The sequence below is a fragment of the Lepidochelys olivacea genome (assembly GCF_965140295.1).
Source record: "Lepidochelys olivacea isolate rLepOli2 genome assembly, chromosome: 1".
In the NCBI taxonomy this organism is placed as follows: domain Eukaryota; kingdom Metazoa; phylum Chordata; order Testudines; family Cheloniidae; genus Lepidochelys; species Lepidochelys olivacea.
The window spans coordinates 162,670,842-162,697,306 of record NC_140411.1 but is presented as its reverse complement, the minus strand read 5'-3'; the positions used below and the strand labels follow the sequence as shown (position 1 = coordinate 162,697,306).

Sequence of the window (26,465 nt, the reverse complement as noted above, 5' to 3'; positions counted from 1 at the left end):
ATACAACCAATCATTTGCTGGGTACCAGTTGCGTAAACGTTATGGCCTAAATTAATCTCTGCTGCAACTTCATTTAGATCATGGAGTTGATGAATTTGGCCCTTTGTTTTGTTTAAATTATAATAGAATTTAGTTTGGATGCTGATGTTTTCAAACTGAGAAAAATAAGCATTTAGCCTTTGGACATGTTATTTCCCCAAACCCTTATGCTATGACCTTATATGTGGTGTCCTCTGTAGTTTTACTGGAAGTTATCTTTAAGGTCCACACACATGTGGACTTTTTAATCCAAGATGATTCCTTTTATAACAGTACTTAATACAAATGATCCATTGAGCAGGACTGTTGCAGGTGCTGCATGGGTACTCAAAAGAGAGACAGCACAGGCCTACCGTCAATATTGTGTCCCTGAGCAGGGACTGCTGTAATTTGCAGCCTTGAGTGCAAGGACCATTCCAAGACAGTGCAGCCAGCACTGTTAGGCTCTTCAGTGGGAGGAGAGGGTGTGGTGAGAGTGGGACCATGCCTGCCCTCAGGCTTCCCTTCCCTCCCCGATGCACCCCACTGGGGAAGCTGAATCAACATGAAGGTGAGCACACGCTGCATCCTTTATAAGCATGACAGGCTTCCACCCCAGTATGTTCTCCAGAGTCCCAGGAGGAATTTTGAGGCAGTCAGCTGTAATTCATCTGGGTGCCCATTGTAATGAAGCCCCTCCTCATACCTTTCCTCTCACACACCCCTTGTGATTTAAACCATAAATTCTTAGGGTCCTATTTTGCTCTGTCTTGACATCAGTGGGAGTTCTGTGCACAGAATAAGAGTTGAACATGCACTTTGAGACCAGAGAAATCAGATACACCCTTCTCCTTTTGAGACGTGCGGTTAAATGTAAAGTAGCCGGAGTCAAATTGATAAGAAGATTGGCCCAAATTATGCCCCCAGATAAGTATCCACAGCTTTCAGTGATATCAATGGGAGACATATAACCAAGAGAAAAATTTGACCCATTAAATGTCCCATATTTAAATACTTTGACATTTCAGCAAGTTCTTTCACTGGGAATCACAAAGTCAGAGGGACATTCTTTAGAGTGTTTAGAAGAAATTATAACCGGGAAGGGCAGGAAGCAAGCCAGAACCATCCCCCAAATCTGAGGACTCACTTCCATCCTCACTAGAAAGACAGCATATGATGACATGTACTGAGAAAAGCAATCTTTGGAAGAATTACTGGAGATTTCCCATGCAACACAAGCTTCTAGTAATTCTGACCCTAACACTTCTCTTCCCTTTCACTGTCTGGCCGTCACACCTTCCTAGTCACTTGGCAACAATGTGAGAACTCAGCGGCAAAGAAGGTGCCAGTCTCCCACAGTGGTTTCACAATGAACATTCTCAGTGGAGATTTCACAATGGCACTGACATTGGGATTATTCATTGACTTATGATGCACCATTCACGTGTCACCATGTTTTATAGTAAGTTAAAACAAATAAAAATGGGCAGCACCTAAGACAAGACAAAGTTGCATTAATACCAAGTGTTTCTAATCAATTCAAACCAAGTTCTGATGTAAATTTGGCTGTTTCAGTTTAAAATAGCATAACATTATCTATCTGGCAGCTAAAATAGTGATGTATGCATTAGTTTTAATGGAGTTATTTAAAAGATTTTATTTTTGCATAGGATCCCAGCACAGAAACGATCAATAAAAAATGAGTAACTTCCAATCTGTCATCTTATCCTTTCTGAGAGTTGCTTCCCCTCTATTAATGGTGGCATAATTGTTCTTGTCAGTCTTATAATTAAGATCGCTATCCAGCTGACATACAGTATATAATTGTTTCCCTTATGAGTTTAGCAGATGCCACCCTATTAGATCAGGACTTTCTTGTATTAAGAAATGTCATCATCAAAATCGAGCCATTTTTGTGTCTCTCTCAAAAGTGTGCCGTCATAATTTGCCTGATTTGTGCACGTTTGACAGAAGGAATCAGGTATCAAGCTCCTATCTAGAGGCTGGAGCAAAAGCTATATGGAAGATACACTATGAGGAAAGTATTAAATTCAAGAATCTAATTTTGAGGAAACTGGTCTACAAGCCATAGAGTACAGACCTCCAGAACCACAAATTGCAGGGGAGCCACTATTTAGGGGCAGCAAGTGGGGGAATTATAAAATTGTACCACCAGCACTAAAAGAAGCTACTTTTAAGTTAATGCCAAGAATACTGATTTTGAGATGTGAAATCAATGTTCAAATGATGGTTTGAATTCCAGTACAGAAATCTGAACATAAAAGTAACAGCTACCAAGTTATGCTACGAATGAAAGCAAGAGTTAAACTAGAATGTGAGTTACATTAATACTCTTCTGAATTGGGGCTATAATACGTTTCATCTGCGGATATCAAATATAAGGGGATATAAGGGGATCTGCGGATATCTGCTTTATAAGGGGTTACAAAGTATCATTATTATGCACAAATTACAAATCAGGAGACTCAGAGAGATTACGTAACTTGCCCAAAGACACACAATGGTAGAGTAATCAGTGGCATACAGCCTATGTTTTTTGACTTCCAGTCCAGTGCCTTATCCGATGGACCACTCTACCTCCTCTTGGGGAGCTCAACTTTCACTAAGAGTGAGAAACAAATGTTTTGAATGAAAAATTGTGCAAAAAGTTGACACTTTAAGGCCGTTGCATACACTAGGGGAAGCATCTCACTTTCCAGGGGCAAGCAGATTTTTCAAGGCCTGAAGAGTACTCACATGTCATGACTCTGCTATCTGCTTCTGATTCAAATTCACAAAGCTGAATAGGTACCAGTTTTAAGTATACATCTGATAATGATTTTAAATTTGCTTTTAAATGTTAAGTGATCTGAAACTATTGCAGAAGATACTACGTACAGAACCGTTGTTAAAATTAATAGAACAAGTGACACAGTTGACTTATAAGAACAAATTCTGTAAGAAAAAAACATACAATTATTCATACTTTTTTTTTTAAGGCTTCACTCTCATAAGTCTTTGGTGGGATAAGGGTGTTAATTAAAACCAGTGGGAAAATATTCAAAAGTGATTTCTCTTCACTATGGACTCAGAGTCTCTCTGTCCCTCTGATTTGACCAAGACAGTCTTGTGTTTATTCTGCTTTTCCCATAATAAAAATTGTTATGTCTGAAACCACCAAAGCACACATTCCCAAACCAAAGTCTCTGCCCAAATCATGGTTAACTGAAAAGGTTGTCTGAGCTGGTAGGAAAATGATAGAGTGAAAGAGACTGGCTTGGAGACAGAAGAACGCAGGACAGACTGTGAGAAACTGAGCAGACACATTCACAGGCTATGTGGAAAATTTTGAATGGTGTATGGATGACTAGAAATTGGACAGAAGATTGGATGAAGGGAATTTTTCTGCCCATACCAAAGAAGGGAAACAGAGTGCAGTAACTATCCTATCATTTTCCTGATATCTCACATGAGCAAAGTTCTGCTTTGATCACATGAAACAAAGGATAGAAGCAGAACTAATACCACAATAACCTAGTTTCAGGGACAGCCAAGGCACATGAGTAAATCATGACTGTCACATCACTGAAAATGAAGAGAGTATGATCGTCCATTGATCACGTGCTTTGTGCACTGCGCAAAAGCATACCATGCCACCTAATATGACCATCTTTGGAGGACACTTGCAGATATGGGGATTTCAAAGCAACTCATTGCAAGTCTCTACCCCCACCAACAGAACACAGTGCAAATAGCAGTAGGTGACAGGGAGTGGTTTTCCCCTGTGCGGGGGTGTGAGACAAGGATGTATTTTGTTCCCAAGCCTCTTTAACTTATACAGAGAATTTATTATGAGACAAGCCTTGGAAGGTTTAACAAAGTGGAAGGATCTGAGATCTCCACAGGCGGACACCTCTTAACCAACCACAGATACGCAGATGAAACACTCTTTGCTACAACCACGGATGCAATGCAACAAAAACTGGAGTCTGTAAAAACAGTTACTGAGGAATATTCCTGAATGTGATGAAAACAAAATACATGTGTGTGACTTGACTAACAAAAACAGGATGCAAGTGGAAGTCACAAACTATAGAGGCAGTAGATTAATTTAATTATCTGGGATCATATATATCCAACCAAGAAGATTCTTCTGATTTCTTTAGAACTGCCTAAGATTGGAATGGCTTCTCTTAAGAAAGTGTGGGAAAACCACAGCACCTTGAAATGCACAAAGGAGTGTCTGATGAAAAACCTAATTTTTTCCATAGCAATTTATGGATGTGAATTGTGGGAAGTTAATGCTGCTGACAAGAAGGAAACTGAAGCTTTTGAAAGGTGGCACTGGCAAAGACTCTTGTGTATCTCTTGGACAGAAAAAAGAACGAATCCTCTGTTAGAAATATTATTGGAGAGAAGAAGACTCTGATGTCGGAAAACAACAGACACAAGCCTATGCACTTTGGTCAAAGGCGTAGAGTTAGAAATAAACTTGAGAAAGTTACTGTGGAAGGAATGGTGGGTCATCACAGTAGGGGATGACAAGAAAGTAGATGTATGGCATGTGGCATGTCACTGGAAGATCAGTTGCTGAGTACTTAAAGGTTTCAGAGTAGCAGCCGTGTTAGTCTGTATTCACAAAAAGAAAAGGCGTACTTGTGGCACTAAGTACTCCTTTTCTTTTTGAGTACTTAAAGTTAGCGATGGATTGTGAAGGCTTTAGAAAATTCTGCTACGATGTCACTGATATTCAGATATGAATAAATGGATGTACTTACTTGTGCAGACACCTAGGCCTGTCTCCCTTAACCAGTAGGACAGTTCTGCACCTGTATGAGTAAACAGGATTCTGCATAAACTACTGCTCCCTTTGAGAGAAAGAGCAGCAAGACAAGGCAGTTGAGATTTTGTATTGACAGGGCATGCCTAGGGCACTTTCTTTTGTTAACCAGGAGACCCTATGAAGATTTAGCTTTGTTTACATAAAATCTTTAGTTTACTCTGCATCCCTTGAAACACTCAGAAACAGACTATATTGAAATTCAGCTCAGAAAAGATCAGAGACATAGGCTTTAAAATATCCGCTTATCTTCCCTGAGAGCTTGAAAAAGCCAGCTTGTGCTGTCCCCTAATACAACAAAAAGTCACATGTCACCAATGAAAATTTCATCAGCTTTATCAAAATATTTTTTTACAGGATACAAAAAGAACAGTCAGTGTCTCGGACAAAGCAACAGAATCAAATACATAACATTGGTTTCTTGCAAACTATCTTAAACCTAAAAGGTCCATGAATTTTATCACTGTGACCCTAGAAATAAATGAGGGGGGAGAAAGACCAAGACTCAGAATAAATACACTGCTGTCCTGCAGGTAAAGAGAGGTCTAGGTTTTCTTAACAACAAAAACACACTGTACAGTCAGCTCTAAGGTTTTGTTGCCTGAGGCTACCCAGAAGATTGAACTCTCACTTGTAGTCCCCCAGTTCCCTGTTGCTTACATGAAAAAGAACAGCCAATAAATATTTAGCTGTCCCAAGATATTGTCTGTCCTTTCTATGTGGTAGAGCTCCAGAATCCTGGTTACATATCTCAATGATCTTGTAGCCTCCCCATTAAAGGAATAAGATGAAGTGTCTTGATTTTATATCTAAAACCCTTCAAATGGTTTGGGAGCTGGCTACTTAAAAAGCATCTCTCTGTGTGATTCTACAGCAGCTATGATCTGCTATCAAGCTGATAGCAAGAAGTGTTTCAGTGAAAGGTACTCAGTTCTAGAAGATACATACAAGAGCAGAAGGGGCCATTGTGACCATGATCTTTTGCCATAAAATTTCATCCAGAAATTCCTGCATCAATCCCATAACTTAGTATTTGGCATGGCAACTCCTCCATCAGAAATAATAAACAGGCTTGGAACGAATGACAACATTTGTGCTTTTTCGTCCTTAGAAGTATCTACAGTGATAAATGGACAATACCCAACAAAGCCATTTACATAGGTTACAGTGGCCCTGGAGAAACCCAGTGTCAGTTTAATGTGATACATCCTCTACCATGGCACTCAATACTGTCCAGGTTGGAAGGCAGACTTGAACAACTATTTTCATGTTGTCCGTGCCCAAGAGCCTGACACACCTCATCTTACAATAGTTTGGTACATCATTTGGTGTAATTAAAAACTAAATATTTTATATGCTTGTGATGTTCTTAGCTTCACAGATTCCAAGGCCAGGCAGGACCAGGATTATCACCTAGCCCTGTGGTTTTCAAACCATGGTCTGCAGACCCCTGGGGGTCCGCACACTATGTGTAAGGGGTCCGCAAAAGGCTGTCGTTGCCACAGAACAGCAGTTACAATCCTCAGGGGTCCGTGGGCTATGTCTAAGATTTTCAAAAGGGTCCACACCTCCATTCACAATTTTTAGGGATACACAAATGAAAATAAAGGCTGAAAACAGCACTTAATTTGTGTCAGGGCTCAGCCCTGGCACCTTTAGGCTTAGAAGTTCATCGCCCAGCACCTTTGGGCTTGCGGCATCAGGTATGATTATAAAAAAAAATTGTTTGAACCCCAGCACCTAAATGTGTGAGCCCGGGCGCCTCCTTCATACAAATTAAGCACTGGTTGAAAACCACCGATCTAGTCTCAGGGGGTGGCCATGTTAGTCTGTATCCACAAAAACAACAAGGAGTCCGGTGGCACTTGAAAGACTAACAGATTTATTTGAGCACCAGCTTTCGTGGGTAAAACCCCCACTTCTTTGATCCTGTATAACAGGGGCCGTAGAACGTCCCCCAAATAATGCTTAGAGCAGAGCTTTTAGAAAAACATCCAGTCTGAATTGGAAAAACAAAATCATCCCCGATGAAGAAGTCCCCCGGACCCTGGGAGAGAATCACGGCCATCTCCCTCAAAGGATATAGGTATTTCTTCCCCCCTCTCTCTTCTTTTGTGATGTAAACTCCTCAAAGGCAGGCTGGCCCCCTCCCTTCGGGGAAGAAAACAACCAACAGACGGAGGAGAGAGGCGGGGGCCCGTGAAAGCCCCAGCCCAGGCTCCGTTCGCACCCGGGCGGGGGAGGGGGTGGCGGCTGTTGGCTTGGCAGCCCCGGCCGACTCGAAAGGACAACACCCGCGATAAGAAAAGGAAGCGGCTCTTCCGCCTCCTCGTGTAAGCCGGGGAGGCCGGGCCCGCAGGGAGGCGCGCTCCGCCCCCTTTTCCTGCCCGCTGAAGAGCCCGCGGGAGGCTCGGAGGAGCGCACAGAGCGGAGCGCGGCGCACTCGGAGCCAGCAGCCGCGGCGGGCACAGCCAGCGCCCACGCACAGCACCGCACCGCCCCCCGCGCCCCGCCCCTGCAAAGGCGATTTTGGCTCCGGACGAGGCGGCGGCGGCGTCGTTTGGAGGCGGGAGCAGCAGCAGCAGCAGGAGGAGCAGGAGCGAGCGCTGGGCTTGGAGAGCTTCCCGGCGGGACCTCGGCTCGGGGCGGCCCAGGTAAGGCGCAGGATTCAGCCGCCCGGCGCGGCGCGGCCCGGAGGGGGGCGCGATGGATTTGAAGGGGGCGCTCGGCCGCCGCGTGGATCCGCAGCCTGTGCCGCTTGTCTCACGCTGCCCGCTCTTGCGCGGCGCCTGCAGCGCGACCAGCCCCCGCTTCTGCCGCCGCCCCCGCCGCTGGAGGGGCCGCCGGGCCGCAGCGGGCTCGGGATCTGCCCCGGCGCCCAAACTTTGCGGGAGGGAGCCGCCTCGAACTGCGGCGCGGGCAGCGCCCTGTGCGCGGAACGACCCTTTTCGCCCCGCTCCCTCAGCGAGCCCGGCTGCTCCCCCCGCCCGGTTTGGCGTGTAAGGGAATCGCTGTATTTTATATGGGTGAGTCAGATGACATCGGGTTAAGTAGGTGAGAGCCGATTTGGAGTCAAGCGGCGAGGGCCCATCGAAATTGGTTTTTGAAGGTCGTGCCCCCCCCCCCCCCCCCGCCGCCTTACAGGGAGGCTCTTCCTAGCCTTGCCGGTGTGAGAAACATTTAGAAGTTCTTTTAGCCTGGCTGGTCTTACGCTGAATTGTGAGTTCTTGGAATCTATCGCTGGGTTATGATGATCTCCTTTATCCTCCTAGTGGGGTAGGAAGAAGGTGGCACATACTTAAACATTGTTTTATACATTGTTTCTGATACTCTGGAAGCTTGAGCAGTAGGTTAAACGTTGGAACTCACCGAAGTCCCTTGGATGTGACTGTGTTGGGGGGCAACGAGGGGTGTGGTGGGTTTTTTGTTTTGTTTTTTAGTAGCAAAGACTGGCTGACATGTCAGCCAATACGACTGTTTATTGTTACCTTACAATACACATGCGGGGGGGGGGGTGGAGGGGGAAGAAGAGGGCTGGGGGGAGCAAACAGATTCAACAGCAGCAGCTTTTACATAGGAGTCTATGTACATTACAGTATAAAGTCAGTTTAAAAAAATTAAATCCAAGTTTTAAAAGCCCCTTGTGTGATCTAAAACCAGTAACCAGGAGTTTGGGTGAGAACTATATAGATTCTCCCTCCCCCAATACGTCTAGAAATATTTTTCTAAGCCACCATTTGATAGGCAGATGCATCAGATGTTTTTGGTCTGGTTTTTGTTTTTTTGTTTGGGTGGTTTATGTTAAAGGTGGGGGGGGGGGTTGTTTTGGTTTTTTGGTAGTTCTGGTTGCATGATTTCTACACCTTACTTTTTTATGGGCAAGTGTGTCAGCCGTGACAAGTCATCTATCTTGTAAGGAAGCATCACTCCTAACTGGAATCAAATAGTTAAACTTAGAAATTAAGAGCTTTCTTGATTTTTTTTTTTAATTTTTATTTTTTTAAAGCCCATTGTAAGAAACACTTTGAAGTCCGATGGAGTTTTGCTTAGGAAGAACTGGTGGATCTAGCCTATGAAGACTAGCTGCCTAATTAGTTAGGTCTCAAATATTAACACCGATTTTAGTTTTTCTTTTGAATAGGTACAGGTTTACTCTAGGTAAAGGAAGTACCTGGTTATTGCTGAAAGAAGTTGACCAGCATTCAGAAGTATTAGTTAATTGCTTGATCCTGTTGAGTCTGTTCAGGTTCACCCACTCTCAGCCGTGCACAGGTGTTGACAAAGGTGTTCTGCTAGTTACTCATTGTAGCCAACGAGAATCAGTTGTCAATGTTTAGTGGAGGAGTGGGTAGTGAGGCCCAGTCACATTGAGCCGTTGTCTTTTTAAGAACTTAAAATAACAACATTCACCATCCCAATGAAATACTCCAACTTTAAGTCTCTCTGTTGCAAAGATCTGTATTGCACACTCCGCCCAGTTTATTTTCCAGTATGCTGGTGAGTTCCCTATCACAGAGCTGGAAACCCTTGCCTCATTGGTTGATCACCCAAACTGGTAACACTATGAATAACTGTATCCTTTCATTTGTCATACAAGTTGTACTTGAAGAATTTGATCAAAGGGAAAAAAAATATATTGATGAGGATTTTGGTGCATAATTGTGTGCTACAGAGTCTATTTCCAGTTGCCTTCAAAACATAACACTGACAAAGTGATTGTGTGTGGTTGAAATAGCAAGTGAGCAGACTGGCATAGAGAAATAGTGTTCAGTTTAATATACTGGAAGAAATGCCAGTTACACCTTTTTAAATACTACTTGTATTGTGAACACTTACTGAGACCAAAAAAAGACAAGTAAAATCCTAGTCCTCTTGAAGTCATTGGCAAGATTACAGTTGACTTCGGGGCCAGGATTTCACCTGAAATCTTCAGACTAATCACAATAAATGATGGGCCAAAAATTAAGGTTATTGGGAAAACATACGCAAAAGCATTTCTGCATCACAAATTGCAGCTATATCTAGAAGTTGAGGCTTATAGCTAGATACTATTAAATTAAAAGGAGTAGTAACAGAGACTAAAAAGCTTTAGAAATTCATGATACTCTGAAAAGGAGCAACAACAGGATTAACAGGATAAGATGTTAATTTAAAATTGTAATATCTTCAGGGGAGGGACGAGGGACACTTGAGTGAATTTATGACCTGAACTGTGGAGAGATCACTGTTCATTACCAACATGCTCATAAAAGAGAGAGGATATTTTGTGTTCTCATTTCCACAAAATCACACCAGTTAGCATTTTCCATATTTAGGTGAAGTTTGCGTGACTGTATTCCTTTCATATGCAGTTGTTCTCTGTTTTCAGTCATTGTTTTGTATGTGGAAGAACAGTTGACACTAAAGCCAAAATGAGCCTTTAAGCTTAAATATTTAGGATTTTGAGTGATCGGACAAAGGAGAGGAGAAAAGAGGCTGGTTTTATTGGTTTATTTTTATAGATACTTTGGATGTTTATCATTACAGCAAGCTGTATTTGTTTTGCTTAGACCTTCTTTGATTTGCTTAGTTTCTTTTGAGTACTTGATTTTTTTTAAATATTTTATTTTTACATGTGTATATAGAAGTAACCAAGGGGGGCAGAAATAATTTAGTTTTCTAATAGCTACAGCTTTGATGTAGGAATGGTGGGGCTGACCTTTTCCTGATATGGCATTTATGGACTAATATTAGTTTCTAAACACTTTCTGTGAAGGTGGAGAAGCCAGCATTGTGCTAAGACCAAATGAAAGGAAAAGTTTTAAATGAACAGTGTCTCTGTGGATTCTGATAAATCACTTTTGTTCAATGTGGTTTGTCCTTATGATAAGCCAGAGCAATGCCCGTAAGCCTACGTTACAGCCTTCTGTTTGAGTGAGCTACTATGAATATGTCACTATTTTGTCAAACATAGATTAGAACTAGTCATAAAATCACACACAATTCTGTTTCTGTATTATAGGCCATAGGACAGTATTTTTATGCTACTGCAGACAAGTCTGTTATCAGTCCCATTATATTACAAACCCTCTTAAGATGTTGAGTTTATAACTGTAGTAAGATATTTTAGGCAGAAACTTGGCAGACAGTTGATCCTCAAACAAATATTTTTACCGAACTTGGTTACATTTTAAGTTATGTGCAAAACAGTAGTGTAACACTTTGGGGATATTTTCTTTAATAAATACTCAGATCAGTCTTTGGAATAGACTCTGTTGCGATTTCCATAAAAAGGGAGAGAATGGAAAATGGGTAATAGAATTAAAATATCTACCAGACAGTCAACTTTTTCAGAGATGCATCTTACTGCATGTTCCTTCTGATGTGTTCAAAGTACCTAACCCTGTAGTGTTGTGAAATTACATCTGCTCACAATGGATTATTGCTTATTTTGCTTAGTCTCCAAATACTGTTTATTCAACTGATTGTCAAAGGGTAAATAACGGAAACTTGTATCCATCTATCAGAAGCTACATTTTTCTTAGGCTAATAATTCACATTATAAACAACCTGTATTCAGTACTTGATTGTGTATTCTGGATTGTCCCAAAAGACATATTGTCCAAGATTTAGTTCCAAAATATTTTGAGTGAAAACAAAGAGGACTCGCTAAATCTTACATGCAACCCCACACCCTAATTGGAAAGGGAAAGTCGTAAGTCGTTTATGGGTGTTTAGTAAAAATCCAGTAAACAAAGTCAAAATTCAAAAAGTCAAAGCATGAACATTTAAGGCACTGGAACCAAAACTTGAAGACACCTAGGGATAAGCAATGAATAGTTGGCAAGCAAAGAATTTCTGTAGGCCTGTAAACTTAAATTCAACAAACTTAGGTACTAGGAAGACTTTCATCTTGTATGCGAAGAGCTTGATCCGCTTCTCACATATACATCTCCTACCATTTTAATGTCAATGATTTTGATGGAGTTCATCCCAATTCAAACTGTGTAAATCAGGCCCGGTGTTGAGGACACAGTACTCAAGATGAAAGCTTTCATATTCTTGCCTTGTCAGAGGATTCTCTGAATGAAGCATTTTGTTGCATTACAAGTTTATGGTCTACAGTAGAGCAGATAAGGTGCTCCTGTTAATGGACTCACCTTTGCAAGAACACATTTTTCATACGTTCTCTTTTCATTTCAGATGAGTGACTTTGGAATCAAGAACATGGATCAGGTAGCCCCTGTGTCTAATGTCTACAGAGGAATGCTCAAGGTGAGTTTTCCTAGGAGAGATGCTAAAAACAAGTGGCCTAAACTCCCACTCCATGCGCGTATTTCTCATGTTAGTGAGAGACCTGCATATGCATGCTGAAGAGAGACTATGCTAACTACATTTGGGTTCCTTCTTGCTGATGTTTATTTTTATAAGATAAGGAACAAACACTTTATACCTAGCCATTTAAAGCACCCTGTTTAAACAGGAAAATATACATTTGACAAATCCATCTTAAAGATTGGAAAGCAAGATGAAAAGTCAGATTCTGATGTTCAATTTATTGAACTCAATCAGAATTGTGCAAGTAAGGGCAGCAGGACTGGGTCCTAGATGGTCTTTCTACATTTAACTTCATGCAAGGCTGTCAATGTCTTTTGATAGGACTGATGTATGTAAAAGCATTGGTCTAGTATGGGAAAATTAAATTCTCTGTGGTTATGTGCAAATCTACCAAATGAAAATCTAGAGTAAAATGCATGAAAACAAAACTATTCAGTCTTATATGTAAGAAACGGTTGTTCAAATGTCTTGACTTGCTTTGAAAGATATTTACAAATCGAGGACAGGTTAGAAAAAACAGAATTTAAAAGATTTCATTTTTGTAACTGTCTGCAAGAACATCCATTTAACATACTTTTTGTAATTATTCATGAAAGGTCTTTAGCAAGCATTGGTCGCTTGTATTGTGATGATCAAGGAAAAGCAAATAAAGACCAGTCAAACTCTTTTTGGCCTAGAATGTTATGAGAAATGCTAGTGTTTGAGGCTATATCACAGTCTCGTTTAAAGTCAGTTACAAATGTGTGTTTTTGTTTTTTGTTTCTCCTCTTCTCTCACCCCCCCCCACCCCCTGGCTTATATAATTTGTTTTGCTAACCAGCAACCAAATATTCATTTCATAGAGCATAATAGGAAGCTTTATGTGAAATTTGTGAATTGAGTGCTCTCCCATGCAGGAGTTATGCCAGGCACAAAGGAAATTGGAGTTAGATGACAATTTGTCGCAATCTTAGGTCAACCCTTAAGACTCTTGGAAGCAACTATGCAATGGTGAAATATTCTTTTGGATTTGCTTCAAGTTTTGCACAGTTTATTACTAAATTTATACATAACTGCCATGAAACCACATAATGCCCCACCCCCTCTTTTTTTTTTTTGGTTGACTGAGTAAAGTGGGCAGGATTTATCCCATATGGGGTTTTATTACCTATTCAGAGCAATGTTCAAACATTAACTAATACATTTTACATTTCTGAAATATGAGACATGGGTACAGTATGCTTTCTACTCATTCATATACTACTGCTTTTTTTCCCTTCAGTGAGTCACTGTAACGGTCATTTATTTACACAAAATACAGGAGTTTCCAGATTATGTTGAAAGATCTTGGCCTTTTCTCTAGATACAAATGGTGAATCAGAGCTATTATCTATTAACATTTAAAGCATTTTTTAGTAGCAGACCAGACCAGCTGGTTTTAACAACTATTTCACAGATAACAAAAATCTTTAAAGTATCTTTACTCTGACTTTTCTTATTGCTATCATATGTACATGAACAATCTTAATTAGTATGAACAATATTACTTACACTGAGCTGACCAGCAGAGTTAATTTTTGGACTAAATTAGCCATTAGAAGGAAGACTTCTAGATTTTTCTTCATGCCAGCCTCTTCCTTCTGTGGGTCATAGGCTGCTATGAATTGCACCCTGAAATGCATAGCAACTTTTTATAAAAAAACAACCTCAGTACTACATGCAAGCCAAAGTGTGTGTCTGTCTTGAGTTTCTGCCCAGCCAGTTTACAAAACAAAAATAGCACCATACACCAAAATAGAAAAGCTGTAAACTCCAGAAAGGAACCATGGTGGATTCAGGAAAGACCAGATAGTTAATATGCTATTCTGCAAAAACAATTTAAGTTAGTTCAGTCAATTGAGACCAAATCTGTGTTATGCTGAGGAGCATTAGTTTATTCTCACCAGAAATCTGTACCTTGGCATGAACATTTAAGTGGATGCCTAAGCAAATAGGAACTGTCTACAGATATTGTATGTGGTTCCTTAGTCTCTGGCTCCCCTTTACTGCAGATGGTCTCATATGGGTATCATTGCTGTGCCCTGTAGCTTTTCAAATACTGTATCCACAGGTTTGGGTTGTGGCTTTTGGTTTGTGTTTTTAAATCTCATCAATAGGAATGTCTAGTGATAGCCTCTACCTGTTGCTACAAGTCTTGTTCATGACTAGTTGGCATGTTAAGTATAAACTTATTCAGCTCACTTTGGTAGAAAAAGCTTGTAACTTTTAGACCTATTTATGAAGAAGGGGTGCATGTGGCCTGGGAGATTCAGTAATAACTTCGCATGTACACCACCTCCCAACTAGAGCACTTCACAGTTTGAATGATAGACAAGATTTTCTACAAATATTTGTAATCTTTAATAAAAGTGACTATTAGCTCATCAGAAATCTCTCCTTTTCCCCCTCAAACATTCTATTATAGCCAGTCCTACTTATTCTTGTTAATTGGTTTAAACTAGCAAAGAATCATTGGAGACTGCTGCGGATTAACAAGCTGCTTTTTATGAAATGCAGTAGTTGGTACAATCCGGTTACCTAAACCATAAAAATAAAATAAACCTAAGAAAAGACTCTACTTCATAAATCCTGTAAGACTGTTTGTTTTACAGTCTTAAGTAATATCATTCAGATTGAATATTTCCAAAAATATAAGTAAGCTTACTTGCGTCTTCATGTTGGCAATTATTTTTGTTATACTAGAAGGACTAGTGAATTATAATAATTAGCACTTGAAGTCATCATTAGCTGTCTGTTACAAGGCTAAAAATGATAGTAACATCTCTTTACAATTTAGCAATCTGTTAAAATTTAGATACACACCTGTTAAAATGGCTGCTAGTTGTGCCTACTATAACTAAAGTTTGTAGTTTTCATTGTATCTCAGTAGTCTAGCATCTTTTAATTCAAAGATGCAGCTGTCACACTGTAAAGCAGCCTTTTCAAACACAGTCTTGCAGAACACTGCCTCCAGTCAATAACCGCTCACCCGGGAACTTGATCCTCTCACCTTCATGGAGGTAGAAGCATCAGTGCCTAATTGGGGTCATTTAACTTCTAACAATTTAATGCAGGCAGCATTGTCTTTGAAAAGATTAAACACAGCTCTTTTGCATTTTAGTGTATCAGAGTGGCACAGTCAAAAATCAGAAGGCCAGATCCTCAGTTTATGAAAATCAGCTTAGCTCCAGTGAAGTCAGTGATCTATTCTTATTTACACCATCTGTGGGTCTGGCGCAGAAGGAGAGGAAACTTAACAGAAAAATTAGTTCATCTGCATTATATAAACATAGCATTCATCTATTTTGTATAATGTGTAGCTTAGTATACCACTGTTCATGTTGTAAAAAAAATGATTACCATAGGACATACAGAATGTGCCACACAGGAAAGTGAACGCTGCTGTTAGAATCTTTTGCATTTTTATTTTAACTATGCAACCCTTAACATTGCATTAATAGTTATTTGTTTATTCTCTGAACTCATGGTTTAATAGTTTTCAGAAGATAGTACCTGGAGAGAGTGTACATACAAACAACCTGTCCTCTTTGTAGTTGCTGTTAGCAGTGCTCTAGCAGAATACTTACACTGAATATTCTTTTTCTAAACTGTTTTGCAGCATCAACCAGCATTTGATGCCTTTGATGTCACAAACTCTCTGTTTGCAGGATATTTTCCCTCATTAAATGAAGATCAAACCCTTCAAGAAGTACCAACAGGATTTGATTCGATTTCTTATGGTAAATATTGCTTGCGTTTTTAGTTTGATCAGCCACATCAGTCAAAATAGAAAGTGCTGGGTTCTCTAAGTAGGTTTCTGTCACTGTTACCTACGATGCACAACAATAAATCTTTAATAATAGAGAAGACTTTTTTTTAATATTACCTTAAGACTTCAGTCCTGCAGACATTTACATACATTAAGTTTTTTCACATGAGTAGTTCTATTGCTGGCTTACAGCTTCCCATAGCGGAAACCTACACTGTAGTAGGGTGTGTGAATATAAGAGGGTCTGTTGTCTGTAGAAGGCCAGTTAGGCATACTGAGGCAGAATTAAAAAGGTCTTTGGATGTGTGTATCTGTTAAGATTAACATTACTAATAATCTTTACCTACCTTTACTTGTTCATTTCTATAACTCAAGTTGGTGTATTTTTTAAAATGGGGAAAGACAGAATATTAGAGCTGTATTTAGTCCCGCTGAACTAGTATAAATGTAGAACTCTGCAAGGTCCTTGGCCCCCTTTCCCTCAGGTTTATTGTGCAGCTTTAGAAATTTTGCATAAGTAACGCACTGAAATCCTTGTAGCAGGACTGTACTCAAAGTTCTCAATTTACCTTCACCTCAGATCTCTCTGACTGGCTTATTCCTGAGCTACTCCAATACAATGGTGATGGGTGTTGCACCTAAGTTTTTAGTCAGCCTTGCAGTGAGCTCCACATGTGTGCAGAGGTTCACCTGCTTGCTCACGTGGAGCTCATTGCAGACCATAGATAGCTAGATTAGCTTTGCAGATTCATGCACAGTCCTAAAGCCTGACAGCTTATCTCATGCGTATGCATGCTCTCCCTGTGACATTAACTTTATTAGATATAGCAATTATTAATAACATGAGTGCAACCTAACTGTGTCAACTACAATCTGTGCACTCGTTTTCAAAGAGATTTGTGGAAAGTTGAAAGTTTGAAGAAGTATTGACCAGCTGGTTTCAAGCTAGAGGGAACCCAAGGAAATGTCTGACACCAGTCAGAATATCAAATCCGGGTAACTTTTTAAAATGACAGATAATGCAAAAACAATTTGACCAATTTTCTTCAAACTTTACTTGAAAATGCTCTTTACTTCCAGAAGAAGTCTGGAAATTTTCATGCCAAATCTTTCTAATAAAGAAGATAGGATGGGGGCTAAATTATTCCTTTGAATGGAAGTTGGTTGCAGCATTAACTAAGGAGTTGATTATGAATTTATAACAATTTATGGCTGCATAAAATTCAAGTACCAGGATCATCAGCCAGTTACATTTTGGGTCACAAGCTAGTTCCCAATGCCAAATTTATGTATTACACTCTAACCATTGAATAATACATGACAACACCACAAATTCAATTGACTGATCTACGCATGAGTGGGTCTGACATTCAATCTAGTGCAGTGGTAAATGTACCACAAGCCAACTCATCATTACTACCCTCCTCGTTACTTGGTTCTCAAGCTCAGTGCAGGGTATCCAGAGTTGACAAGAGGTCACTTGGCTCTTGGATTATAGAGGAGAGAAGAGGAAGAAGCAGTCTTCTTGTTTTCTCATAAAGATAATTGACTCTACATAACAAAGGCATACTTCTTACTACCAAAGTCAATCTGAGTCTGCATCATTAGCTGCGACAATCTTACGCTGGCATAGAAATAACTATTACAGATAGGGCTTGCCATATTTGGTCCCATTTTATAGTTGGAAGCCTCTTTTGCTCGTTCTTTAACATTGTGGATTCTTATTTGTCTGGTCCATTAGCCTAAATGCTAATGTCTCCACTCCTCCCCCTTTCTTTTAGAGTCAAACAGCTGTGAATTGCCTCTCCTAACCCCATGCAGTAAGGCCGTTATGAGTCAAGCTTTAAAAGCTACTTTCAGTGGCTTTGCAAAGGAACAGTGTCGTCTGGGTATCCCAAATAGTAAGTGCTTTCTTTTTATAATCTTTTTAGTGCAAAATGATGCTGATTGGTTAGATGACGAGAATAGCAAGTAAACTGAGCTCATCCACTGATTAAAAGAATATAGAAGGAAAAATTAGGGCAAAGTGATTTAAAATTAAGACTAAATCATTGATATTTGAGCTTCAGAAGTAGATATCCTAGATAACTCTCTTTTAAACATGAGCCCTCACTCTCAATATCTTTTTACCTATACTTTTATTTTAGGTTCTTATGAACATAAATATCAAGAGTTGCCTCTAAATGTTACGCGTTTTTCTTCTCTTCCACAACTACCCCCCCACCCCCCCATTTGCAGATCCTTGGCTATGGACAGAACAGCAGGTTTGCCAATGGCTTTTTTGGGCTACCAGGGAGTTTAGTTTGGCAAATGTGAACTTTCCTCAGTTTGTCATGAACGGCCAAGACTTGTGCAACCTGGGCAAGGAACATTTCTTGGAGCTGGCTCCTGATTATGTAGGTGACATTCTGTGGGAACACCTGGAACAGATGATAAAAGGTAACTAGAGAGCCAAAAAGGACGACTCCTCTGTGATCCTAACAAAGCAACCCCCTCAAACAAAACGGTGATGTATTTCACCGAGTTGTGGTTTTGTAATTGCCTAAAAAAATTCAAAGTGAATTTTTAAAATCTTTAAACATTATCAAAGGTAGCTTTAAAAAATCACTTTCTGGAGAGCATAAAAGCAATCAGTCGTTTCTAGCTTGTCAATTACTGCCAAACTGCAGTTCTCTCAGCAGCAGTTTTATACAGAATAGTCATTGATATAAATGAGATTAGGATGGATCTGATGCAATATATAATTCAAATCAGAAAAATGTAACCAAAAGTCAAACTAGGTCAAGTCATGTTACTAGTGACTTTTACCAGTGTTTTGGAATAAGTCAGTGAATGAATGTAAGAGTGACAGAGACTTCAGGGTCTTCTCATTGAGACAAAAGAAGGATGAGGACAAATTTTGTCGAGGGGCTTCACATGGATGCAGGGATCTACCCACCCTAATCCTCCAACAAGATGAGAGCCAAAACAACTACATTGAAAAAAGGGAGAACTTTTTTTTTCTTTTCCCATTGTTACCATAAGTTGTCTTTTTCATTTAAGCATTTGTTAAACAACTTTGGAAGTTGAGTGTTCTTTTGTCTAGCTGGATTTTGGTGATTTTGCTTTTTGTCTTTTCACTGTTATAGTCCTGTGTGTAAAACACTTACCTAATGCCCAGATCCTACAAACTTTTAAGTATGGGTATATAATCCCCATGACTTCTATGGGACTGCACATGTGCATGAAGTTAAGCAATTGCTGAAATGTTTGCAGGATCAGGGCCTTAAATGTGTTGCAGATTTTTAGACCGATTGAATATTAGAATTCCATCGGCATGAAATTTTCCCTACCAGCAGTTATTTCTTTGAAAGTTTGTCGGGTAACTAACTTCATGACTGTCACAAATACCTCCAGTTGCCTTGAAGTTCCCCATAATGTCCTGGTCAGATGTATAAAAAGGATATTTGTTCTGTTTTCAGACAGTCAAGAGAAGACACAGGACCAATATGTTGAAAACTCTCATCTTACCTCAGCCCCACACTGGGTCAATAACAACTCATTAAGTAGGTATCCTGATTTGGTTGACATTTAAAATCCCTTCCTTAGCATTATGCTGCACGTGATATCACAAACTGTAATTCTGCAAGTTGGTTTGAACACTGAAAATAATCAGACTAGATATTTTTTTGAGGCAAATCTTGGAGTCTGTGAAACCAGGAGGAAAGAAGACAGTGTGAAAGCTGTGGTTAATAAAAGTCAAGTCTTGATTTTTGGCAATTCATTTACCAAAAACAAATTTGGGATTTCATAACTTTTCTGCACAAATAAATGGTTTAGTACAAACTGGCCATTACCACAACTACCAGGCTGAATCTAAAGCAGCACTGATGGGGGTCCAGCAGGAGTCATGTTTTTGGTTCTTTTTGGTAGAAGAAAGGTGGAGGCAATATGAAGCCTCAGAGGGCAGATGGAGTAAATAGGGAGGGAGAGGACAGGGACCAGTGGCCCTCTCCTGACATCTCTCTTCCCCCCTACCCCAGGCTGCTTATGTGTATGAGGTTGTATTTTCAGCACAGTATTTCTCAATCTGCTGATCAGTTAACAAGAGAGGAATCCTGCTATGGACCACCTAGCCCCCTCCCCAGCACTTTCTCTCTGTTCTGTCATTCTGGGAAACCACAGAGAGCTCTGTGCGCAACTGGCAATCTGTAAATCATACGGCAGATACTGGTTGTGTGATACAGAACCTGGTTAAACCCTAGTGCAGTCAATTGGAGTCCTTCCGCTGACTTTAGTAGACTTTTTGGATTAGACCCATACCCTATCGTTCCTACTCAGTCAAGTTTTCAGCTTAAAAATATTTTTTTAGTGGCATAACTGTATGTCTGTGTTGCAGTGGAAGGGTTGACTTGGTTTTGTTCTGCTTACATGAAGGTATTACGTTTATGAGAAGGATTGTAGTGAATAACTAATCCATTCCTTTCCCCCCCCCTTGTCATTTTAGGTTTTAATTCAGAACAGGCCCCTTATGGTATGCAAATGCATAGCTACCCCAAAGCCAGCCTCCTGAGTGACTTATGTCAGACTTCTGCAGGACCAAATCTCCTCAGCCCAGATCAAGAATTTTCGATGTTCCCCAAAGCTCAGTTAGAGACCGTCAGCGTGAACTACTGCTCCATGACCCGCGACTTCACAAACAATCTGAACTTGCTGATGGATAACTCTGGTAAGATTTACCTTCTCCATTTGCTAATTATTAGTTTAAGGCTCTATACTCTGTGCACTCTTTTTTACTTAATGTGGCTTATACATACAAAATAAACTGAACAACAACCATTATTTAATTTTTTAGGTAAGCCCAGAGAGCATGAATCAAGTGACAGTGGCACAGAAAGTTATGAAAGCACAGATTCTCAACTTCAGTCCTGGAACAGCCAATCCTCTTTAGTGGATGTACAACGTGTGCCCTCTTATGAAAGTTTTGAAGATGATTGTAGTCAGTCTCTATGTCTGAATAAACCTACAATGTCTTTCAAAGACTACATTCAAGAAAGAAGTGATCCTGTAGAGCAAGGGAAACCAGTTATACCAGCAGCAATTCTAGCAGGCTTTACAGGCAAGTGATGTCCCACAATATATCTCTTGTTCTCTTGCTTCTGATCCCTTGTGTGGGTATATGTCCGTTGTGATAAAGGAAGAGTGTACCTCTCAACCTCCCTTACTCACTGTTTGTTCATGAATGATTTATTCACTAATAATGCAATATTCTAGTAAAAAACAGCCTGTTTTAAAACCTGGAATGCATTCTATTCTTGGTAGAGCTCCATCTGCCTAAAAAGAGGGGAAACTCCAGACAAAACAGTCAGTTCAAGGAGTTCACCAGCACTGACTCACCCACTAAGCACTTGTTCCTAGACTACTTAACTCAGGCAAAATGCTCATCACTGGAAGCTTCATCAGGGCACGGACTTTAGTTTAGGACCTTTAAAGTTTTAAATATAGCTGCCAGCAGAAAGGAATGAAGTGAAGGGGTGGGGGAGAAGTAAAGCTTGGTTCAAATAACTACTTTGAATTAAAATAGTGTACTCAATTCATTATAATGTATCCTTCAGCAGATTCCTGTTACAGAAACAGTCGTTCTTTGCCTCAGCCAAACATTTTAAAATTATATCAGTTAGATAAACCTTAGGATTATGGTATGTGTCTTACTATAGCCTTTAGTTGTGGCTAATAATTTTACTCTTCTTGGTTTTTACAGGCAGTGGACCTATACAACTGTGGCAATTCCTTCTGGAGTTACTAACAGACAAATCCTGTCAGTCATTTATTAGCTGGACTGGAGATGGATGGGAGTTTAAACTTGCTGATCCAGATGAGGTATGTGGCCAGTTGTGACTGAATAAAAACCTAGGGCCTGATCCTCCATCAGAGAAAGGCACACCCCTCAACGCAAAGTGTTTACAAGATCAGGAGTCTTTGCCTCTGTAAACGTTTTACTGCTGGGTGACTTCGAGAGCATCCGTCAAGTACTTAAATGTACATAAAAGTTTAGTGTATTATAGTCCTGTCTTTGCATGCTGCCTTTACATTTAACTTGCAGCATTGCTTAACTGTTTAAGGAAAGTAACTTAACTGATAAAACCCCTGGGAATTGAGAGAAACATGGCAGATGCACAGAATAGTGAGGCCTTCAAAGGTCTGGTTTTTAGATATACATCAAATGACTGCTGTGATCATTTGGAAATTAGTCACTAACAGAATAAACTCCAACCCTCTAATTGACGATGGAACCCCTTTCTGACGCAGTTAAAGGGCCTGATCCGAGGCCTACAGAAGTCAATGAAAAGACTCCCATTGCCTTCAGTGAGCTTTGGATATGGCCTTAAGTGACTTAACCACCTAACCTAACGTGTGAGTTGTGTAGCTCTTTGAGAGAGAGGAATTCACCTTAACCTCTTCTCTTGCACTAACAATTTTTTTTTTTTTTAAACCCTTTGTGGCAAGGTGCCTCATGCGCCCATCCACTACCTATTGGCATCATGCTCATAGACCAGAGGTGGGCGAAGTACGGCCGGTGGGCCATATGTGGCCCGTGAGACTGTCCTGCCTGGACCCTGAGCTCCTGGCCGGGGAGGCTAGTCCCTGGCCCCTCCCCCGCAGCAATGCCACTGCTGTGCTGCCAGCGCTCTGGCCCACCACTCCTGCCGGGTGGTGGGGCTGGCTCTGGCGGGCTGCGAGCTCCTGCTGCTCTGAGCAGCATGGTATGGGGGTGGGGAGCAGGGGGTTTGGATAAAGGGCAGAGGTTCTGGGGGGGCACTCAGGGGACAGGGAGCGGGGGGTTGGATAGGGGGGCAGTTAGGGACAGGGAGCGGGGGGGTTGGATGGGGGTGAGGTCTCGGGGGGGGGAGGGGGGCAGTTAGGGACAGGGAGCGGGGGGGTTGGATGGGGGGGAGGTCTCGGGGGCAGTTAGGGACAGGGAGCGGGGGGGTTGGATGGGGGGGGAGGTCTCGGGGGCAGTTAGGGACAGGGAGCGGGGGGGTTGGATGGGGGGGGAGGTCTCGGGGGCAGTTAGGGACAGGGAGCGGGGGGGTGGTCAGGGGACAAGGAGCAGGGGGGATTGAATAGGTTGGAGATTCTGAGGGGGGCAGTCAGGGGATGGGAGGGGGCAGATGGGGGCAGGGGCCAGGCTGTGTGGGGAGGCACAGCCTTCCCTACCTGGCCCTCCATACATTTTCACAACCCCAGTGTGGCCCTTGGGCCAAAAAGCTTGGCCCATAACTCAGATTGTTTAAGACTTCAGCTCTTACTCACCCAAGTATCCTCACTGATTTGATGGCATTTGAACCAACAAAATGACTTGGTTGCTAAATTAAGTTTAATTTTCCTATTTATCAGCTAACTGAGATAGTATGCTTTAATTGGTTTGTTCTGCCTTTCTCTCTTCTTCCCCCACCTTGGGGCTGAAGGTGGCACGACGATGGGGAAGGAGGAAAAACAAGCCAAAAATGAACTATGAGAAACTAAGCCGAGGCCTGCGCTATTATTATGACAAGAACATCATCCACAAAACATCAGGGAAACGCTATGTGTACCGGTTTGTATGTGACCTACAGAACCTGCTGGGGTACACGGCAGAGGAACTTCATGCCATGCTGGGAGTACAGCCAGACACAGAAGATTGAGCACTGCGATATCGTGCAAAACTAGCAGAGATTGCAAGATTTTGAACTGTGACTAGGACCCATCTGCAGTCAGTCTTTTCAGATTGGTGCAACTGTTAAGAAATAAGGACCTTGAACTGGTTTTGTAATCAGGGAAAGCTGAAGGAAGAAGTGGCCTTATTTCATCAGATGCAATGGCTTCAAGTATTGCTGCACCAAGTCCCTTGGAGCAGTGTGGAGGATGACACAGTGCCTAGCTCTAACCTGAAGACATGAAAATGCTCTAGGGTTAAATGTTTTGGCCTTTTATTATGGGTTGTTTTTAATACCAAAGGTTGGAGAGTGACCAGTTATACATCAGAATTCTAGCTCAAAACTTAACCACGTTGCTTACATCATGATATGCATTTTTTAAAAAAAAAACCTACTTAACCTTTTATTTTAAAGCCGAGAGTGAGACAGTTTGTATTGTACATTTTATTACACAAACATGTTAGGTACAGAAACAAAAGTTTTGTTTTATGTTTCAAAATTTGGTGTAGCAATTATAATTTTTTTCTTCCGAGGGGGGGAATCACACCATTTCAAGTCAGTTTGTATATATTTATATGTTGCTTCTTGAAGTTCTTTAATGTTCCTATTTAACAGATATTGTATAATGTAATTTAAACTAATTGTATGTGTGTTTGAAATAGGAAGAATGTAAATATTTGTCTCATGTTTGAATAGGACATACAACATTTTGCAGTTTGAGGAAGTCTGTTAAATGCCTTGTACATGATTATACTGTAGGCCTGTAATATGACAGTCAGATGGAGGGTATTGGTGAATATTTTGCCCTGACTGCAGTTGGTAAACTTTGTTCATTTTGGCATTTTTACAAGAAACTGATGTAATCTGGGGCATAAAGGGCCTGTTTCGCCTAACTGGAAAAAAAAATTAACATGGATAAGTGGAATTTTTCTTGATAAATGGCGCATGTTTTTTCACTTCTATGCATGTCCTTTTAAAAACAATTTATATACAAGCTTTTTTTTGAGTTGTCTTTTTTTTCCCCTCTGGTTTATCCCATATGATTAAAATATGAATTCTATTTTTGGAAATAATTGTGGCTCCTTTTCAGAGATCAGGAGGGATTTATGTAGCAGCTAATTTTTATTGCAAAAAAAAAAAAACAATTCACTGAAAAAATGTAATTTGTAAGAGCCTTATTTTTTATCTGAGCTTGATGTACACTGAAATGTGTTGCACAGTGTGTGTGTGTGTGGGGGGACGGACGGATGGACAAATCTTTATTAAAACATCTTAAACAGAAAAAATGGTGTGCATAATTTCTATGAATTCCTAAACATTTTGATTGGCTCTTATATTCCTTTTTTTGGGAACAGAAATACCTTCTAAAGTCACAGACCTGATTCTCAGACCAGTGTAAACTGGAAGGAAGTCTCTTGAAAAGAGTTGAAGTACCTCAGTGTACAGCTCTTGTGGGAGGAGAATCAGGCAATAACTCTTTGCAGTGGTGATTAGCTTTGTACAGAATATGTTGCACAAGGCTCTATGCCCTTCCTCAAACAGCCTTGTGCTGGCCTTCTCCCCCTTTACTGCTAGAGAGTACAGTACATATGTCTGATTCAAGTTACAAGAACTTATGTTCCCCCATCATCTGGAGAAGTTAATATTTTTCAAGAGTTTTAACTCAAACTGGCATTTGATCATTTGGATTAAGGTGAAGTGTGAATTTTAAAGTGCAATTATGGACCACTTATTCCAGAATAACTCCATGTTCTGTAGAAATGCTATTACAACCTAGTCCCAAACTGGTAAGCATGTGTGTAGGGTGCATAACTCCCACTCATGTTGGAAAACATTCCCAACACCTCTTGGTATGGAATAAGCTACTTTGCAAAGACCATAAGTCATTCGTTTCCCACCATAAGATAGTAGGCCATAACATGCCAGTCATTTTTAAGCTTGCCTCTCTCTAAAGGAGGAAAAAATGGAGGAAACAATATGATCAAGTGTTTTTAAAAGATAAATTGTCCTTGTTTTAGTAGTTACAAAAATAAGGGCCAAATTCTGCTCTCATTATGCTGAATTCAACCTACTGTAAAAGCAGAACTTGTAGTTTTATAAAGTGCTCTTTAAAACAAAATACAGTGGGAAAAGTTCTCAAACTTGGCCTTCTAAATGTCTTGGTCAGAACCTCCTCTGTCAATGGCTGTAGGATGCACCATGAACTTTGAGGGCTAAATCATGCACAGGGACTGCCCTTCTTTCTAGCCTTTCCATGGCCCTTACAAGGGAAAGAGGGGGAAACACTGTGCTCACCCCACCCCACCCCATTTCAGGCCCACATATGGGGTCTGCTGAATTCAGGCTGCAGTTTGTAGCTGTCTTATCTGCAAACAGAGGAATGTATAGCTTGAACAGAAATACAGTTTCTAGGGCCTGAGCCAAAGCCCAATAAAGTCAATGGAAAGGCAGCCAAAATTGTCAGTGGGATTTGTAATGTACTACACTGTAGATACAGAAATGACTTGCTTCTAGCCTGGGTTTCTAGGATGGGTGTGGGGGGCAGGAGCCATCAATGTAGTATTTCCTTTACAGCCATGTTATTGTCTACAATCCTATTTTCCTCTTTCTGTGCCACTCATATGCTTTGATTATAGGGTATTTCAGCCCTAATCTCACTTTCAGTTCATAAAAGGTTCATTTTCAATACGCATTTCCTAAACACAGCCCTGTCACTCATTTAGAGCTGAAGCCTAATAGTTTATTATTTATATGATGGGCATTTAAACACAACTTCCTTTTTTCTATTTCCCAAATTCAACAAAAAATGTTACAGCAGTAATGTTAC

General features: G+C 40.7%; 1 protein-coding gene and 1 long non-coding RNA gene across 4 annotated transcripts in view; one reads left to right on the top strand and one right to left on the bottom strand.

Annotated features, from left to right (window-relative positions):
• Window positions 1-26,465, bottom strand: part of LOC311514269 — a 215,426-nt gene that overhangs the window by 33,137 nt on the left and 155,824 nt on the right. The gene's annotated exons all lie outside the window — the stretch shown is intronic.
• On the top strand, window positions 6,637-24,918 carry ETS2 (ETS proto-oncogene 2, transcription factor). Of its 3 annotated transcripts, none has more exons than XM_084616681.1 (10): window positions 6,637-7,512; window positions 12,041-12,112; window positions 15,813-15,933; window positions 17,744-17,863; window positions 18,201-18,401; window positions 19,424-19,507; window positions 20,449-20,670; window positions 20,797-21,064; window positions 21,707-21,821; window positions 23,411-24,918. In XM_084616681.1, the coding sequence occupies exons 2-10, from the start codon at window positions 12,041-12,043 to the stop codon at window positions 23,624-23,626; spliced, it is 1,419 nt and encodes a 472-aa protein (XP_084472807.1). In that variant the 5' UTR covers window positions 6,637-7,512; the 3' UTR covers window positions 23,627-24,918. The 3 variants fall into 3 exon arrangements, with proteins under 3 accessions (XP_084472807.1, XP_084472808.1, XP_084472809.1); XM_084616682.1 differs by lacking the exon at window positions 6,637-7,512 and adding an exon at window positions 7,865-7,884; XM_084616683.1 differs by lacking the exon at window positions 6,637-7,512 and having other exon boundaries at window positions 12,038-12,112; window positions 15,862-15,933.

Coding starts and splice junctions, on each gene's coding strand:
- ETS2 (XM_084616681.1), top strand. CDS start 12,041: ATGAGTGACTTTGGAATCAAGAACATGGATCAGGTAGCCCCTGTGTCT. Junction 18,402..19,423: donor CCTGGAACAGATGATAAAAG/GTAACTAGAGAG, acceptor TTCTGTTTTCAG/ACAGTCAAGAGAAGACACAG. Junction 21,065..21,706: donor CTAGCAGGCTTTACAGGCAA/GTGATGTCCCAC, acceptor TTTTACAGGCAG/TGGACCTATACAACTGTGGC.